Genomic DNA, 18040 nt, shown 5'->3' with positions numbered 1-18040 from the left:
TTGGGATCCCTCATTATAGTTGCGGGTTATCTATTAGTTAATTATAATTTGTTTTTCTTCTTAAGTTTCCTCAAGTTAATGCATCCTTTGATAAGATTTGCCAGTTCGTTTTTTCTTTATTCGGGATTGTTGGGATAAGAGTGAGGCTGTGCACACAAACTAGTTTAAACTCTCAGTAAATTTACATTTTACTGACCGTTCCAAGGCGTACCTAACAATCCTTGATAAACACCTCTTAGTTTTATATAGTATATATGTACTTTGTTGTTTGTGGAGTCTTGTGTTGTAGTTATATGTTTCTGGTTGGAGATTCTTTGTTTTCGTGTTCTTTGTCTTTGGCGTTGACCCTGTGCCATTAAACGGGGGTTATGTTGACTTTCGACAACTGTGCTTGTTCAGGTAGTTATTCATATGAATATTCATATAATTCTACAAATTAAAGAGTTATGTCATACTCCTAATCTGTTTTACTATCATACAGGCTTGATTGCAGTTATCTGAGCTATATATTATGATGTTCAAAAAAGGATGTGTTTTGGTATTGAAGGCCCAAAACCTACTATTCAGATGACGCTAAACATATGATTAATTTGGTATGACCCTGGTCGTACTAACAATAATTCCATCAATATTATGTAAACGACTCCCTCTACTTGTCTAACAAGAACACCACGAGCGAATTCATACGCTTTTCTCTTCCTTTGATCAAGTTATGACTGAAATCGTTGTTGCAGACGTGTTTATTGTCACGGGTAACATCTGGTTAAAGTTCACTGTGTTTACATCATGGAGCGATCTTAACTCAACTTAACTCAAGACTGCTGAACTCCGTTTATTGCAAAATTCATATCAACATGGTTATAGCTAATACAACGTACGCACAGCAATACCAAAAACGTTATCAGTAGTTAGTTCTCATTAGTATAACAATATGCACGCATATTGACCCCGTCCTTATAATTGTTCTCTTTGTGACGTATTCTGCGAAAACGAGTCCTGTTGAGGTATACACGTTCAGACACTAGCAGTTTTTAACCAGGAGATAAGATTACAAAACAAACTATACGATTAGATTAAAGAACATTTTGGAAGATATGTAAAATTCACTATGTTTGATTTCTTATTATGCACTAAACGTTGCAGAAATGAAAACTCCACATCAGTCCACATCACTTTTATTCGACAGAACATTCATAGAGTTGATTTTTCGAACAAAATATACCTTAAAAATGGAATTATCATTAAAGAAAATTTTGTAATATAGTTAACATTTGAAAATACCAAATATAAGTGAAACTAACTATTAGCAGATAACATAGGGCTAAAAATTGAAAACATTCAAAATGCGAATATATACTAAAGGTAGTATATTTAATCTACATAATTTATTTGTATTCAAATTTCTTTAAGGGTGCTTAACTGATCTATGCAAAATGATTTTATCACTAAAGTATCAAATATAACGTTTCACTTTCGTATGAATAATATCCCAGTTCTTGGTAAACAGATCATAGATTATAATTATATTCATTTATACAATTTATTGAAAATGACATCAACAACTAGACCTATCACAGTCGTGATGAATTCCCCCATACGCCGCCAGGACAAAGGAATAGCTAAATGTCGAGTAGTGGAAAGAACGAGTGGAATTGGAAAAACATAACAGGTAAAACAGCCCGTGCTGACAATTCCTATTAACTTTCATGAATGTGTGCCATCAAGGACCATAACTTTTGTTGGAAAGTGAAATTTGAAAGATTTGGCAGATGCATATCAGACCCATACTGATCAACACTCATATGATACGTCATTGGTGTCGGTGTCACACTGTTAAAGATAAGCAGCGTGGTAACAATTATACAAGGAAAACAACAGAGACAGGCCCAGTAGGCAAACATTCACATATTAACCTGTTTAAAAGGAAGGGTAAGGGTACAAACGATACTTAACGAGAAACACAAACGTACAAACACTTTAACCAGACCACACAAGCATTTACATAGCTTTATAAATAAATGACGGGATTACCGCAATGGAACGGTCAAAGAAGCACGAAATAAGACTATTTTGGATACAACCCTAACTTTTAACCTTTAGTTAACCGAATATAGTGAGAGCCGACACAAACTAAACAGTATACAAAACACCAAAAAATCTGCTGGCATTTGATACCACAAGTAGATAATTAAATGCAAAAAACATATCTGTATAAAATGTAAAGGTTATATAAGTAGTCCTTGACTTCAACTCTCAGAAGCAAGACGCAACAATTCATCTGTCACACAAAAGCATATCAGACAAGTCCTTCAACGATATTGCGGACCTCCTCCCAATTAACAGTAACTACTCTGGCATGTTTTAGTGCTTCTAGCAGCATTCCAACTGTTGGCAGTGAGCACTGTGACCCGGATCCAGATTGAGAATAAAACTTGGTTTCCACCGAAGCTTTCCAGTGACGCAGACACTCATAAATCGTTCTAGCTATGTTTTTTGGGTTTTCCTCTTCTTTGTGATCAACTGTTACTTGCTAAAAATGTAATTTATATTACTAAAATTAAAGTTCGTACGAACCAACACTGCATTCTTAATCCATTCCATAAAACGGTTTAACATGCTTGTTGTAAATGCTGATTGCTTGCCAACAAAAGAACAAATTAAATCTTAATAAGAAACGTAAAAGACAACTTTTTAAAGCATAGGCACATTTGTGTAATGTGTTAGTGATACTACATTTTTATGATCTGAATGTTTTTGATGTTATAAGATACGTACATCAAGGTCTAAGTATCCAACCATAAGGTGTTGCCAGTTTTTGCCTATCGCTTGTGACATCTTTGACAGCATTTTGTCATGGACCTTTCCATCTTTGCGATGTTGTGGTAGCATGTTTAACCATGTGTCTGTAAAATTCAACATGTATCAGATCTTTAGTAAGTTTTATGTAAGTAAAAAAGAAAAAAAATGGATATAAGAAGAGTGTTGAGTTGTATAATGAAAACATATCTTCAAAATTGTTTATATTTAGAACTGTTCATTGTGTGATTTTATGAATGTACGTACCAAGGACAGAAACTTCGTCAGCTCGGAGTGTTTCAGGAATCTGTCAATATAAATTGCATGTTATTAATAATTTCATAAATGTTTGATAAAATTACTACACAGTCAAAAGGTCGATAATACAATTATTTTTACCCTGTCTTGAAACCACTCGTGCAGGTGTTTAACAACTTGAAGAGGATGAGGGTGATCCATCTCCGTGTGCTCTTCACAAAAGGGATCAGTTGCTCCGATATGATGTTGCAAATCCTGAATTCTATGCAGTCCTTCTTCTATGATATCTTCCGACTTGGTTTCCAGACATTGAATAAAGTACTCAAATGGATCGTTTTCTCCCGACACTATCCTGTGAAACCTTGAAAATTCCTTCCTCACAGCTGAGGAAATGATCCGTCGAATTCTATCACACACAACAGGATCAACCATTTTTGCACCCTTTGAAGTGTATCGTGTGATGCGCAGTCCGACTCTGGAACTTCGGAAGAAGATTGTAAGACGATGTTTGTCCTCTGAAAGGTCTTTGTTGACCTCAAACACTCCGCATCCACAGAACAAAAGCTTTCGTTTACCTTGTCGTGCTAGCGGAAACTTTCCCAAACAGATGGCTATGATCCTGTTGAAAATCGCAGGTGGCATAAACTCCTCGTTGAACTTGATACAGAGAACTGGCGTGTTCAAGCAGCCCGGCACAATTGGAGCGTGCAAAATTTCCTTTCTTGGTGCCTCTTTCAACAAACTTGGTACATAAAAGTACTTCAAAGGGGTCAAAGACATGCCATCGTCACTAATGACAGACGCTCGGGCAATGATATCCAACTTTTCGAGAAAGAGAAGAATGATATCTGTATTTTCGAAAAAATGACTTTCTTCATCTACGCGCCAAATACTTTCTGCCAAATCATATTCAAGTCTTCCTGTTTCAACAAACTCTAACCATTTCTTCAGCAAAGGACCATATTTCGCTTGAAATTCTCTTGCACTAATCAGATAGCGAAAAGCGTTCACAATCCATTGTGGTTCCAAAATGATGAAGTTTTTCAACTGCTCTGATTCTGAGAAATAAATGTACGTTCCAATTTCATGATGGGCACGCAGAAAGAGCATTAACTGTTCCTCATCTTCAATGGGACTTGCAAGTTTTTGAACGATAGATCGCAGGTTGTCGAGGGACATAAGTGACTGTCCTTGTCTTCTGATATCTTCCAGGTTTTGCTGTAATTCAATCCATTTTGCCGGCATTTTCTCTCCCCAACTAGGATACTCTTTGGCAATTCCAAGAATTTCACCACGAAGGCGATCAATTTCTGGATCATTAGGATCGGTATTGCTAAGAAGAAATTCGTTTTTGCTGATATTGTGTGACAAAGGTGTGCCTTGAAAAATATCTCGAATTTTGTCGAAATAACCATGGGCAATTCTGTATCTTCGGTCTCGAGACTAAAATACAATCAATACAAAATATGTATAAGAAAAATTTCTACTTTTGTCAATCAAAAAACAATGTGTGTGTATATTTATGCGTCTATTCAAATACGGCTGTCTCACATATCGAACCATTAAAGCAAGTAGAGCGATCAACGTTTCATTGCGTTTGTAAACCATACAGCACAAACCTCATGCATCTGGTCAAAATGTGTTCCGACAAGAATAATTTTAGGAAATCCAGGAACAGCGCCTCTTGCATAGGTGAAAATAGACTTAAGCCAAAAGTCAACTCCGCCTGAATAATAACGTAGTAAACAATGTAACACTCTTTTTAATGGTAATGATAGAAGAATATTGCATCGGTAAGTGAGTTGGATAAAGCATATAGTAACTGTTTACTTTGTAAAAGATGTAATAATGATATATCTGTTTTGAAAGGGCACTATTGGGATATATTGGTCCAATAGAATATAGCATACCATGATACGCAGCAAGCACAGTGTTACATGTTGCTACAAAAGTTAAATTTGTATTCCACAAGGTGTTTGCTTTGTACAATGATTTGTGTGTGACACGTTCTGCACCACATTTACACTTACAAAGACCTATTGTAAATACAAATATTTTATATTTAAAAAAACACACAAAGGCAAAAAAGATACCTTGGGCTTCAATCGAAGTTTTCCCCTGGAGATCCATATACCATTCTTCAAGCGATCTGTCGAGATCATCTTCCAGGTTCAAAACAAGAAGGTAAATACTTCTTGGACTAAAGAAAAGCTGGTGTGTTGCGTAGTAAACAAACTGACCAGCAAAGTCCCACAGCGACACAAATGCCTCTTTGTGGTTTGTCCCTGTAATGTATTCGATAAAGCTAAACAACAAGTGATTTTTGTCATAATCTGAAATTAATTGATTTCAATACTTTTGATTCCGCGAAAAAAAATAATATATTGGCATAATTAGAGATTATATAATAATACATGACTAAACAATATCGAACTTTATATACAAGATATAAACTTAACAAGAAACGCCACAGTGGCTTATTAAAACATGATGTTCTTCATTCTTTGTTGATTCAATAATGTTTTTATAGTCATGATAACCCCTGAACACAACCCCTGCAAAAGGTACATACTGAAACAATGTTTTTATATTGCTTCCAATATACTACAAACCCCGCTACGTCTTTACACAAGCTAGCGACACACCACTTTTCATCTTGTTCCATCAGTGCGCAGTTATTGAGCAGAAACTACCTATTTGACGCCCTTCCGCCTGTGCGACCAATGACGTTTCCCAATTTAGAATACAACCTACATCTTCAGCCAATGGGATTGCAGATATGCAACTATTAAGTAGAAGACTTATTCATTTAGGATTTCAACTTTTTGTTTTATTAATTAAAGGTCCGCCTACTGCCAATCATCCAATATACACAGTCAGTTAGATGACATGAAGTGAAATCTCAATGATTAAAAAGGACTCGCTCGATACGCTCACTCCGTCCATTCTTAATCATTAAGAATTCACTTCATGTCATCTAACTATTACATAATAACCAGGTTTTTTCTTTGAAGAGCATGGTCAATAATAAAGCAAACATATTTGTTATAACTTCTACTGAATAACTGTATTAATCTGTTTGAGACCATCGCTACAAAAGAGCAAACAATAATTTTGTATAATTATATTTTGATTTCGGTTTCAAATTAAATTAAGTGTTATTTGTCTAAAAGTGTATTTACCATCTGACTGTTTCGTCTGCTGGAAAACTCGCATCGCCACTCTCATAGAATCTGGTTTCTCAGAGTTTGTCTCAATTATTTCAATATCATGTGAGCTCACACTTCCAGGATCCTATGTTAATAAAAATCATAATTGCATATGGTCAATCTAATAATCATTATGTTCATTCAGTTAGATGATGGCTAGATCATGAATTACATTCTAAGACTCAAAACCACATTCAGTATACACAATAATTGTATAACATGATTATATCCTAAATGCATGTATAGGATAAATAGTTTTATTTTAAGTTTAAAACGCTATGGCTTAATACGTACGGAAATTATTTCAAAGTCAGTGCTCATAGATGACATTGAGTTTGTGAAGCTACTATCATCCGTGTTTTCACTTTCTGTTCGACGTCGTTTATAAGCGGTCTTTTCGTGTTCAACCCTATGTTTCAAACCTATTTCCATTGCTTGGTCTGTTTCCATATGCTGCTCTCTACTCCCTGTGTCACTGGCTCCTACGGTGACAGATTCCGGTGTGTTTTCAAGATTTTTTATGTCGGGTATTTTCTGTTCAGAATCATCGTCTAGTCTAAGTACATTTGACAGGATATTGTACGGTTCACTTTTTCTTGGAACTGCATATATATAAAACATGATACATGATTCGACAAGAACATCACAGAATTCGTTTGATTTTGTGTTTGTTATAATCGCATTACTGACCGGTCTTAACAGCATTCTACAAACTGATGATAATTGTATGGTACTTGACTTGACCATATAATTACAGGTCTTGCTTAAACGAAGGATATAGTATCCTAAGCCGTTTCGAAATCTCATTCCAAAGACATTATACAAACTGATGATACGATTGTATGGTACTTGACTGGTCGATATTGTTCAGGTACTGCTGAAACGAAGGATATAGTTCCCTATGCATATTTGAAATCACATTAAAAAGCGATATACAGAGTGTTTAATTTTGTCTAATGAGGTATCTCTTACCATCCACTGTTTCCCATGTTTGGTTTCGAATATCAACTTTGCATTTTCCAATGTACACGTCGATTCCATCAGTGCTAGATGTTCCTGCGATATCCTTGCGCATTATTCTCCTGGCTGTGCACGTTTTTCCTGCACCATAAAGCCCAACAAACATAAGGCGAATGTTGTACGTGCTAACAACGCCGTGTTTCATCATGTCGAGATAGAGTTGCATATCTCCAGGATCCAAATTCCCGAATTCGTCAGGCATAACTGAAACATACCACAGAAATAAAAATCATTTTAATTAAAAAATACTGTGAAATATGTCTCATGCCAATTTCCAGATGATTGTTTATGCTGTATATTCCTTTGAATAACTTCAGCATCAAACTTTAAAGACATAAAGCACACGTGTGTGTCTTATCCATTGATATTTCCCAAAATATTCGATTCTGTCTACTCAAACCACAATCCATTTTTGTATTGGCAACACACAATCGATATAAATATATATGGCTACGTTATAGGAAACTTAATATGTAAATTATATGAGACAAAACTCGTTTCCTTACGGGAAGGCGAAAGTCCAGGAAAAAAGTAAAATTCCTTGGTCAATGTATCGCAGGTTGAGGAAGCAAATCTGTGAAACTCCGAGTATTGCAGCGACTAAGTATACAAGAAAAAGAATATAAAGAGATTATCATGAATATAAAGTACTCTTTAAAAATGGAATGCTAAAGACTTAGGTCCTCTCGAATACATTAAAAATATACCGTCGTATGAAAAGTATACTCTTTTCTGATATAATTACACGAAACATTTTAGTACCAAATACAAAGATAATCTTTTAACTTCACCAAGCATTGACTCTGGCTAACAATCATCCAAATGAGTTGTACAATTACAAAATTAATGTCGACCATATCTTATTTGTGTTAATAACAAACTATATATTTACCAGTTTCCAAATGGCCTGTGCCGTGAGTTCGTGAACAAAGGAACATAGTGCATAGATGTAAAACATTACACCATTAAAACCTGAAATGCAATTTTGTATGGAAATTTAGGTGGTTGTCGTAGGACATAATTGCATTAATGATGTTATATGTACCTGTCATAAACAATCAGGAGCCATATTTTTATTTCGGTTCATATGAACTCGCGTAACCTTATTGTGTGATGGCCGTGAACAACAGTAACTGTGTGAAGTATAAAGTTCATGGAAGGAACATTATTTGAGATCTGAGTTTAAACCTATAAAAAAGGCAACCAAACATTTTAAGTTGATAAAAGGCCATAATTAGTACTTAGAGTTATGTAACCTAACTGAATGATGGTGGCCAACAATTGTGTGAAGTATGCAGTAAATTGAATAAAGTGTATATGTGTTATTATTGAAAATCTGAACTTGGCCTCAAACGTTAACCCAAGTTCCCAAGTCAATCAGGGGTCATTATGATTGTGTACTAAGGATCATATGGAGTTATGGAACCTTATTGTGTGGTGATTCAAACAGATGTGGGTAGGATAAAGTGAACACTATTTCAGTTATGGTGATGCAAACTTGCCCTAAAACCTTAACCAGACGCCGAACCAGACGCCGACGCCAACGCAGATGCCGGGCTTAGTAGTATAACCTAAACACAGTTAAAATCAAATACCTGTGCTGGCATAGAAAACGTCTTTCTGGGTTGGATATTGAGGCAGTGCCTGCACTTGTCTAGTAATTGTGTCATCGCCTAAAATAAATAAAAAAATGGCACTAGGTTAGTTGATAATACGATATTATTACAATTTGAAAAATCCTTTTATATTACTGTACTGTTGTGGAACGGTGAATGAATAAAACACTATCGAAACTACAAGGAATTTTAACCAATAAGAGAGAGAAGGAGCTAAGCCAACCAATGATAAAAAAGTATAATCTGTCTGAATTGTTCTTTACCTATGATATACACCAGTTTTGGCACACCATTCAAAGTTGGTGTATTGAAAATGTCTGGGAAATAATCCATGGTGAATCCATCTGGAGTTCCATAGACTATTACCACGAAGGAATCAATGTAAGTGTTTTCCTCCTTCGCTGCCTCATCTTGAATGACTGTTTTCAATTGCTGGAAAATATGTACATCGTACACCCAAGTGTAACAGTTACAGTTACTCTAAAAGGGTTCATATAATTGGTCAAGTATATATGGTATTTCCCATGTTCGAGTCTCGAAAACGACATCTTTAAGAAGTAATCAATACTGATTTTAAAATGAAAGTAAGAAACGAACTCAAACGCGATTCACCTTAGGGTATATCTAACCACAGGGTCCGATAACAGTTAAAGGAAGGAAAAGTGTTAGATAAAAACTGAGCATGGTCTTACCTCTGCGTTGAGTTCTGTTTTAATTGTGATCTTGTAATTTAGTTGAACAAACAAGTCCTTAAGTAAACGCAGGGCCTGGTAGCCAGTGTTTGAGACTAGGACAACACGGCCCCGGACGTGTCTTGATATTGGATAAACCTGAATAACAGTAATACGTTAATGCTGCATCACTCGATGTTAAATAAAAAATATTCCGATTTATTCCAGCATTAAATGTGTGAATCATTTAATGTATGAATACATGTTTATGTTTTACGTTTGAGTCTGACAGTTTCCTTTTGGCGACCTCGCTTTCTTGGGAGCAATGTGTGATGACAATCTTTCTGCCAGTGTGTACCCACTGATCAAACGACCTCTCTGTAATATAAACAACTGGTTTTTCGTCAATTTAGTCAACAAACCATTAACAAATTAAATCATGGCCCTCGATCTACCACATTAATCATTTTTTCGTCACAATGCATTTGGTTACCATGAATTAAGAATACATTCAAACGGCTGACATAACATAGTGATACTCCTCATGACCTTCATGGTATGATATCTATCTCATTGCTTGTTTTGGTAATCAATATGTTGTCTACAATTAATTCGTGTAATTAACTTTAATGAATTCCTCTCACCTAACTCTTTAATGTCTATGGGTGTTCCATCAATTTTCCTGACTGGTTCCGCCAAAGTATCCATGATTTCTGCTTTCACCTTAAGCAAACTCTACTCGGTATAACGGCTAAGTAGAATATAACAATACATATTTTATACATCGAGGATAATACCCACTTACATGTGTACTGAATTTACAAAATAATTCACAACTTAACCTACCATTCAGCTATTTTAACAATGATAAAGCCCGGCATTATCGCGATATTAAACGCAGGTAAAAATAGACATATTTAAACCCTCCGTCTAATATCATCTGTCCACTTCCTCATTACAGTTCACACTTTAAAATAATAGTCAAAATACCTTAATAAAAAGCCAGTATATATACACTTTAAACGTTTCATTATTATGCGATTTGAGGCACTTCTTATGATATCCAAAACGAAAGTACAAACCGATAACTCACCATTCATACCGGACGTCAAAATAATTCGGACACTTACAGGTTTCATATAATTTAATTTGAGTATAGGGAAAAATTATTTAGTTGAATTGAGATTTTTGCTGTACCCTATCGGTAATTTTTCTATTGATATAGGACTTTTTCAAAGAGACTGTTGTTCATTATATTATTTTGCTAAAGCAAACACAATTTTTCAGTCTGAAACTCAAATATGTTTGTTCTAATTTTTGTAACTTTGACCTTGGCTTGTGAGATATATTCCCGATTTAAGTAGGACACGAGGTAAACACCACCAAGTTCATTATGGCCTAAAAATAGATATTGGGTTAGAAAGGGGCTTTTTCGGCGACCTTAGCTATCTATGCACTTGAGTCATCGAGGATACATATACAGTCAAGTACATGTTACAGTAATGGTCTATGTTTAAATGGGAACCCATGGATCAAGACATATTTATACGCTACACAATCATTCATATATTTATATTTTACATTCGAATGCGTTTATATCAAACAATATCAAACAATTTTGTCCAATGGTATGGCAATGCACGATAACGCACTAAAATACGTACTGTCACGCCTCAAACAACGCAACATGTATAAAGCGCAATGTATCATATAACGTTTTAAATCTGAATTTCGTAAATGGCGCTACAAAAAGTTAATGCAAATGTGAAGAACATTAAAAGTAAATGGCAAAACGCAATCGTACGCTCATCAGTCTAGGTTTATGTGGCAATGTAAGAATTGCATGGAAAGTCATTTAATAGAAAAAAAACTATTGCAATATACTTTATATTATGTTATATATATTAAGTGTGTTGTCTTAAATTCACATCAGTTCATACCTATGTTATCAATGTATTTGACGTCTTTCAAGGCACGACAGCTTTATTTAGTTCAGAAAGTATAAAAACAATTTATATAATCACTTTATTTGTTTCTGGAAAATATACTCCATACAGGGCAAGATTTAGTCAAGACAGTGTTTTGATAGGCAATAATTTCTATTTCCATTTTGTCAATATATATCTTCAGTCTCAGCTAGATATCTTTCTCTAATATCTAACAAAATCATTACGTATGCGTAGAATGGTGTAAGCATTGCTGGAATGGCTTTTCAGTCATATACCTCAGTCCACACATGACAACATGGTGACACAGAGCATTACATAGATCAGCAGGATTTTTCCCATTGGTGTTGTACCATTTAACATAGTTCTGAAACTCTGATCCAGATCCGTCAGAAAGACTGTTCACCACTTTGTGCATCGAATCTACACTTAGATCCGGAACACCATACATCGCAGTAGCGCTATATCCCAGTGTCCATACGAACTGCTGATCAAGGTTGACCGTATCTAAATCAGCATAATACTGCAAGATGTCCAGTGTTTTGCCAGTCTGACGGTCGTATTTGACTAGCCTTGCTCCGGGGTTGTGTGCAGGTTCAACCTCACCTCCTGGAAGCTGGTACCTCCAGGGTGTCACCGACGGGGCAATGAACAATGTTGCAACAGCGACCTCTAAAAACACAATAAACCATGTCTCTTATCGATTGATATAATTTACTACATTTAATACTTAAAAGAATGGAATTTACAACTAAAAACTTCTAGCGCGTTAATAAATGTTCATTAATTACCTCCATCATAAAATATACGAAAACTGTCGTGGTGCTCATGACCAAAATGCAAGGCTGCAATTGTCGATGAATGACGTAGGACAATATCTACGAACTTCTGGTTGAAAGTTTTTGTCATCCAACGTACAGCTCTTGGAGTGGTGTATCCAGGTGGAACATGACCAGCCAAAATAACCTATGATTATTAAAAAATACATTTAATTCAACATCGATATTGCAGAAATAATATACAGGAGAGGCATCTTTTAACGGATATAAAAAGCGGTTGAGTATCTAACTTCCGCTTTTACCTAACCGTGTTTAAAATCAATATTTTGTTATACAACGCTCCTACAATAATATCCATTGGACGTTAAAGTGCATCACTCAAGTGTGCTTAATGTAATCTTTATTAGAATACCTTCTCATTTGAGGCACTTGATACGTTCAAAAGTTGATCTAGCCAACTAAGCAGGGTCTTCCACATTTGTGACCGTATCCTTTGTGTAGTACATATTCGAGTTCATCGCAACGAGTCTTAATCCATCTCGAATCTTAACTGTGTAGTAACCCCCTACAATTTAAATGACATTTTAATTAAATACTTGACTTTAAACTATAATTAATTATGGAATTAATTGTATTTTGAAAAATATGGAAATGGCATATGGTAATCTCATAATCTCTTACTTGCCTACTTATTAGAGAATAATGCTATTGATATGAAAGCGTCTGTTAGAACGTCTTAGAATCGTCTGTAACAGTCTTACCTTTATGAAAATTGTCAACTTGGCTATTATCATCTATCCAGGTTTTCCATATCATGTAAGTAGCATTGTAAATATCGCTATTGTGCGGCGTAAACAAGTTGCTAGGATAATTGTCATGGTTGCCAAATGTAGCGTATACTTTTGTGTTTGGAAACTCTCGTTCCATTAAAGTTGTGACATTCATGACCAATTCCTTGTTTAAGTCGTTGCTTAGATGAGAATCTGAAACGTGTGGGACGGTGTCTCTGTGAAGAGAGAGAGAAATAATAAATGCATGTATCATAAACATGAAACGGACAATTTTCTACTGTAATGAATATTAATATTTAACATATCTCTAAATCATCAGACATCGTTAACATTTTACCCAGTCCATAAAACGAAGTCGACGTTTGGTTGGACTAGTCTTAGACCTTTGATCGACTCTTCCACGAGTGACCATGGGGAGTCACACCACTGGTTGCCAAATGCGCCCGGCTTGGAGATGTTCATACCATTGCACGACAACTGGTCAGTCCAGTAGGAGAAATCCCAGTGGAAGTCCGTCACGTGCCAGAACCAGCCTCAAATATTAATACAAATGTAACGAATTTAAGTTTATGATAATCAAATACATTAACTGATATTCGAGCATTAAATATCACGGTCATTTCAGAAATAAAACAATAAATAATCACGTTGTGGTAAATGGTTTATAATTAATAAAAATAATAATGTAGTTTAATATAGCATTCGAATACCAACCTTCGTCTGCAGCACAAATCCCAATCAACAGGTAAAACAATAACGGGCGCATCCTGTACACGCCAAAGAAGACTAAACTTTGAATTACTTGCACAGATAAGTTCAACTTTTAAATCAGTATGGTAACTGAACTATTTTTAACAGATCAAGTCCTGTAGATATGAAGGACCGAGTGACAAAGTTGATCTAGCGAAGGAATAAAATTACAATGAAATTGAGTGCACTAAGATTAAACTAGTATTTTAGTATCTATTAATCCATTATACATATAATTTCTGAAATAGGCCGGACATATAGGATATTATTTAAGTAATTTAGTTAAGACAAATAAAATTAATATGATTATAATATAAACACAGTGTAATAAAAATTATGTAGCGACGTGCGATATTCAAGATGAGAAAATACATTACGATTCGAATATGAAGTGATAGATATCAATACCTAGGGGCAATCATATTGATATATTCTCCTGTATTATATGGCATGTTCTGTTGCCCGTAAGTATTCATTTAAATAATTCCTGAAAGCTATATCTATTGCCAGTTCTGTCAACTATACATTTTTATATGACTACATTAAGGGCTTTCCACAATGCAAAAGTGGGTGGGGAAGGCCAAAAATTAAATTGTTTGAAAAGTTCATGTTTAATGGAGCAACAAAATTTTCGTTGAGTAGAGAATAAATACGTTGCAACATTTTTGGGGGGTAATAAGGAGTCCAGCAAATTTTACGAAAGAAGAAGCATTTGCTCTTTTTCGGGTAAGTCTGTCGACAACATATGTTTGGGTCAAAATGATCCAATTTATCCAATCAACAATGCCTTGAGGGTTCTTGGTGATATATTTTCATATTAGAAAGATATTCGAGGAATAATATGGAAAATTATAATTAATTCAATGAATTTCCTGCCTACAAAAATGCAAATATCATTCTTAAAATATCTGCAATGATCGCAAAGCCGCAAGATATTGTTAATCGGTAATTATGTATAAAGACATTTCCGTAAAAATGTAAATGTTTTTTTATTGAAAATCCGATCAAGTCTTGTTCAATAAAAGTTGATCGACTCCTTTTTATACCTACACATGTTGCAAAGGGTGTTTGTATTATGCTTATTGAATATTGAACCACAAAACTAAATCAAGAAAATGAATATTTTAACCATTTATGTTTTGGTCCTTCAAACTTTATTTAGAACTGCGAAAGGCCTTTAATTACGATAACCATATAATAGTCATCGTAGTCATAGCATTTAGATTACAAAACTGCACATTTCAATAAGGACGAATGAATAAAATATTAATATCTCTAGTTCTTAGGCTGTGAAACAGAAAGTAAAGCATGATGTTTATATGAATAAAAGAACTAAATAACTTATCATAGATTATCTCTTCTTAGTTGATACGATATCTCACAATAAATATCTTGTGATACGCTGACGAAATATCGCGATATTGCTATCATCCCTTATAATAAGTATCAATATTATATCAACAGTGTGCTCATTTTGTTAAAATGTGTGAACAAGTATGTGTAAAATAATGTGATATATTTACATCGAATATACGCATGCGTTTATGATGTAGACATGCTAATTAATCATCACGCAATTGTTTCTGAAAATATTATGGCAAACTGTTCTATGAATAAAACTAAATAAAACATTCATTTTAGTTAGCAACGAACACGTACAGTTAAAAAATGTTTTAATGATCATGGATATCTATATATGAACAAGTAGGACAATAAACTTGTTAAAAACAGGAAGACCAATAAAACATTTCAACAGTGATCAGAAAAGCAAGTATAGAACAAACAAAAGCTGCCGCACCTATGATTGTTATCTAAATTGTGAAACTGTGTGATTTCCCAAATCTATATTTATCAAAATTAACACGAAATTGATAACAGTTCTGTTTTGTAACATTCCAAGTGCATGAATACAAAACAAGTAAACAAAACGAATATGGAAAACTGCGCTCTGGAAAATGGCGTTTTCAACAGTATGTACACTTATATTTATGAAAAAACTTACTGCGCGTGTAATATGTTATAAATGTTTACTGTAGTATTCTGCAATATAATGAAATGTTGGCGCATGTCTCTTAAATCAAGATTTAATTGTAAAAAGTTGTCTGATCTGATTTTTTTTTATTCTCCATCTGCAGGCTAAATTTCAACCAAAGGTGAAGAAAAAAAGCAAATTCTCCAAAGGAATCGTTGCTTATAAAGACCAAAGTATATCGTGAACTTTGCAAACCACAAAGAATCGAAGTCAAGGACATGACATGGAAACCAACGACAGATTTCAACATCCTGCTTCTTTATCAGGGGCTTCGACAAATTTCTCCCATCAGCCTAATGCAATGCATTATCATCAAACACCTTCAACGAGCAACGGAGGTAACAACCATGCACAGCTATATCATAAAGTTCTTGATTCAGAACAACTTCCAATAAGAGAAATGCGATTTGGAGATGGGAACAACGTTTGTGTTGATGAACTAAAACCAAAACAAGTAAGCATACGTCATTCGACTAAAATCGTAAAGCAAAATGTCTTTACATCTTTTCTTGTCTAAATGTTTTCAGATTACTTGGGAAATATATCATTTTTATAGATTTACAATTACAGGTCGACATTAAACTTGTCTTAAGACGGCAGACATTCATGGAAATCTAAAATACTTCACAATGCCAATCATCGATTTCCATTTTACATTCCAGAGTCTTAACGCAATGGAAATTTCATGCGGTGCTGAAAATCAATTACGCTATCAAGTTTCGAATAATTCAAGGTAATATTATTATTTTTAACTTTAATGCATTAATATTGTATTGTATAACTGCATTGTTGTAGCAAGATGAATGTCCCTTGACTTAGTATACAACACGCATGTGGACATTCAAGTGTAGGACATAATATCTGTTTTTGACATATTCTAGGGAGCAGGACGGTCTTCATTTATTAGCCGACGAGACAAAAGAATTAAAAGGTGATATAATTTTACTTAATTAACGAGGGTCATTAAGGCATCTTAATTGAGTTGCTATTAAATAAATGTGTTGTGGTTTAAGGTTTATTTTCTCTTTCTCTGTTGCGTTTAGTTGTCGTTACCACACCACATAACTCAAAGATCTTCAAAGGTTCTAATAGATCCTAAGATAAAATCTCATAGAGACCCGTCCAGACTGATTTTAACTCATTTAGGTAATTCAAGTAATTTGAAGCAGGTTTAACAACTGACATGTCTAACAGGTCTAACATTCTGATTCTTTAACATCATATAAATTTGAAATTGAAATGATTGTTAAAAAAGAAACACTGGAAGATTCTGAATATTATGATTATTTAAACATTTTCAGATAAGAAAAAGAAGGACGTTCTAACAGAAATAGAAGTGGCACGTATTGCACGTTGTATTGGAAGGGATTGGGAAATGCTAGCAAGTGAGCTAGGGTGTGGCCAGATAGACATTGAGGCGATTACTAAAGATAATCCCAATAATATGCGGATGCAAATAAGGGCCATGTTGCAGGAATGGAAAAACAGAAAAAGGCGCGCGGCAACCAAAGATGCTCTCAAAAGAGCAATTTGTAATTGCAAGTCGCTTGTAGTGAATTGGGATGACCTTGAAGAGATTATTTGTTAACAGCTAAGAAGTTACATCTTACAGATGTTAAGATGTATCTTTACCTGACCATTATAGTTTGAAAGACGGAATAAACCTGAATGGCAACTATTTAAACGTTACATCAATCATCATCATCTCCATTATTATCATCATCATCATCATCATCATCATCATCATCATCATCATCATTGACTGTGAGAAATTAAATTCAGGAAGGCAAATAAATTTGTCATACTAGCAAATACTAGTGAATGACATATATGGACCATATGGATAAAGTTATTAATTTCCTTGTTGAATTTCTATCACAACTAACGTTTATGTTTTTAGAAAATAAAAAAAAACACATTCATTTTACCGTTATTTGGTTTACCAGTATTTATTGCAGAAAATATTGAACAAAGTAAATAAGCATTTGACCTACAGAAATGCATAATATATATACAAGATAAGGAGTGATGAAACGCATAAACAGTGAGTAAATCACATACAGTAAAACTGCGATCGCTCGAGGTCGCCAGGGACCGGCCAAAACCTCGAGGGAACCGTAATTGAGAATTAACCATAATTAGTTTTACTAAGTCTCTCTTCTGTACCGTTAT

General features: G+C 34.6%; 3 protein-coding genes across 6 annotated transcripts; 1 reads left to right on the top strand and 2 right to left on the bottom strand.

Moving 5' to 3' along the window:
- Nucleotides 1–1162: 1162 nt before the first annotated feature.
- On the bottom strand, nucleotides 1163–10666 carry LOC128228530 (uncharacterized). Of its 4 annotated transcripts, none has more exons than XM_052939891.1 (17): nucleotides 10561–10666; nucleotides 10215–10321; nucleotides 9848–9948; nucleotides 9592–9729; nucleotides 9163–9331; nucleotides 8879–8956; nucleotides 8176–8255; nucleotides 7790–7883; nucleotides 7236–7487; nucleotides 6558–6865; nucleotides 6237–6348; nucleotides 5148–5339; nucleotides 4674–4780; nucleotides 3196–4497; nucleotides 3064–3103; nucleotides 2776–2903; nucleotides 1163–2530 (listed from the first exon to the last, which is right to left on the bottom strand). In XM_052939891.1, the coding sequence occupies exons 2-17, from the start codon at nucleotides 10276–10278 to the stop codon at nucleotides 2297–2299; spliced, it is 3399 nt and encodes a 1132-aa protein (XP_052795851.1). In that variant the 5' UTR covers nucleotides 10279–10321; nucleotides 10561–10666; the 3' UTR covers nucleotides 1163–2296. The 4 variants fall into 4 exon arrangements, with proteins under 4 accessions (XP_052795851.1, XP_052795853.1, XP_052795852.1 ...); XM_052939893.1 differs by having other exon boundaries at nucleotides 10215–10293; nucleotides 10561–10635; XM_052939892.1 differs by lacking the exon at nucleotides 10561–10666 and adding an exon at nucleotides 10417–10554.
- Nucleotides 10667–11127: 461 nt separating this feature from the next.
- LOC128228788 (acid sphingomyelinase-like phosphodiesterase 3b) lies at nucleotides 11128–13904 on the bottom strand. Its single transcript, XM_052940289.1, has 6 exons — nucleotides 13801–13904; nucleotides 13424–13619; nucleotides 13057–13301; nucleotides 12708–12860; nucleotides 12308–12482; nucleotides 11128–12188 (listed from the first exon to the last, which is right to left on the bottom strand). The coding sequence occupies exons 4-6, from the start codon at nucleotides 12771–12773 to the stop codon at nucleotides 11740–11742; spliced, it is 690 nt and encodes a 229-aa protein (XP_052796249.1). The 5' UTR covers nucleotides 12774–12860; nucleotides 13057–13301; nucleotides 13424–13619; nucleotides 13801–13904; the 3' UTR covers nucleotides 11128–11739.
- A 1074-nt stretch (nucleotides 13905–14978) lies between these two features.
- Nucleotides 14979–17778, top strand: LOC128228797 (uncharacterized). The gene is made up of 5 exons (XM_052940298.1): nucleotides 14979–15806; nucleotides 15972–16322; nucleotides 16531–16601; nucleotides 16750–16799; nucleotides 17170–17778. The coding sequence occupies exons 2-5, from the start codon at nucleotides 16092–16094 to the stop codon at nucleotides 17454–17456; spliced, it is 639 nt and encodes a 212-aa protein (XP_052796258.1). The 5' UTR covers nucleotides 14979–15806; nucleotides 15972–16091; the 3' UTR covers nucleotides 17457–17778.
- The last annotated feature ends 262 nt before the right edge of the window (nucleotides 17779–18040 follow it).

This window comes from Mya arenaria, chromosome 3 (genome assembly GCF_026914265.1).
Source record: "Mya arenaria isolate MELC-2E11 chromosome 3, ASM2691426v1".
NCBI lineage: Eukaryota > Metazoa > Mollusca > Bivalvia > Myida > Myidae > Mya > Mya arenaria.
Note: the sequence above shows the minus strand (reverse complement) of the source record. Positions and strands in the feature narration are given on the sequence as shown.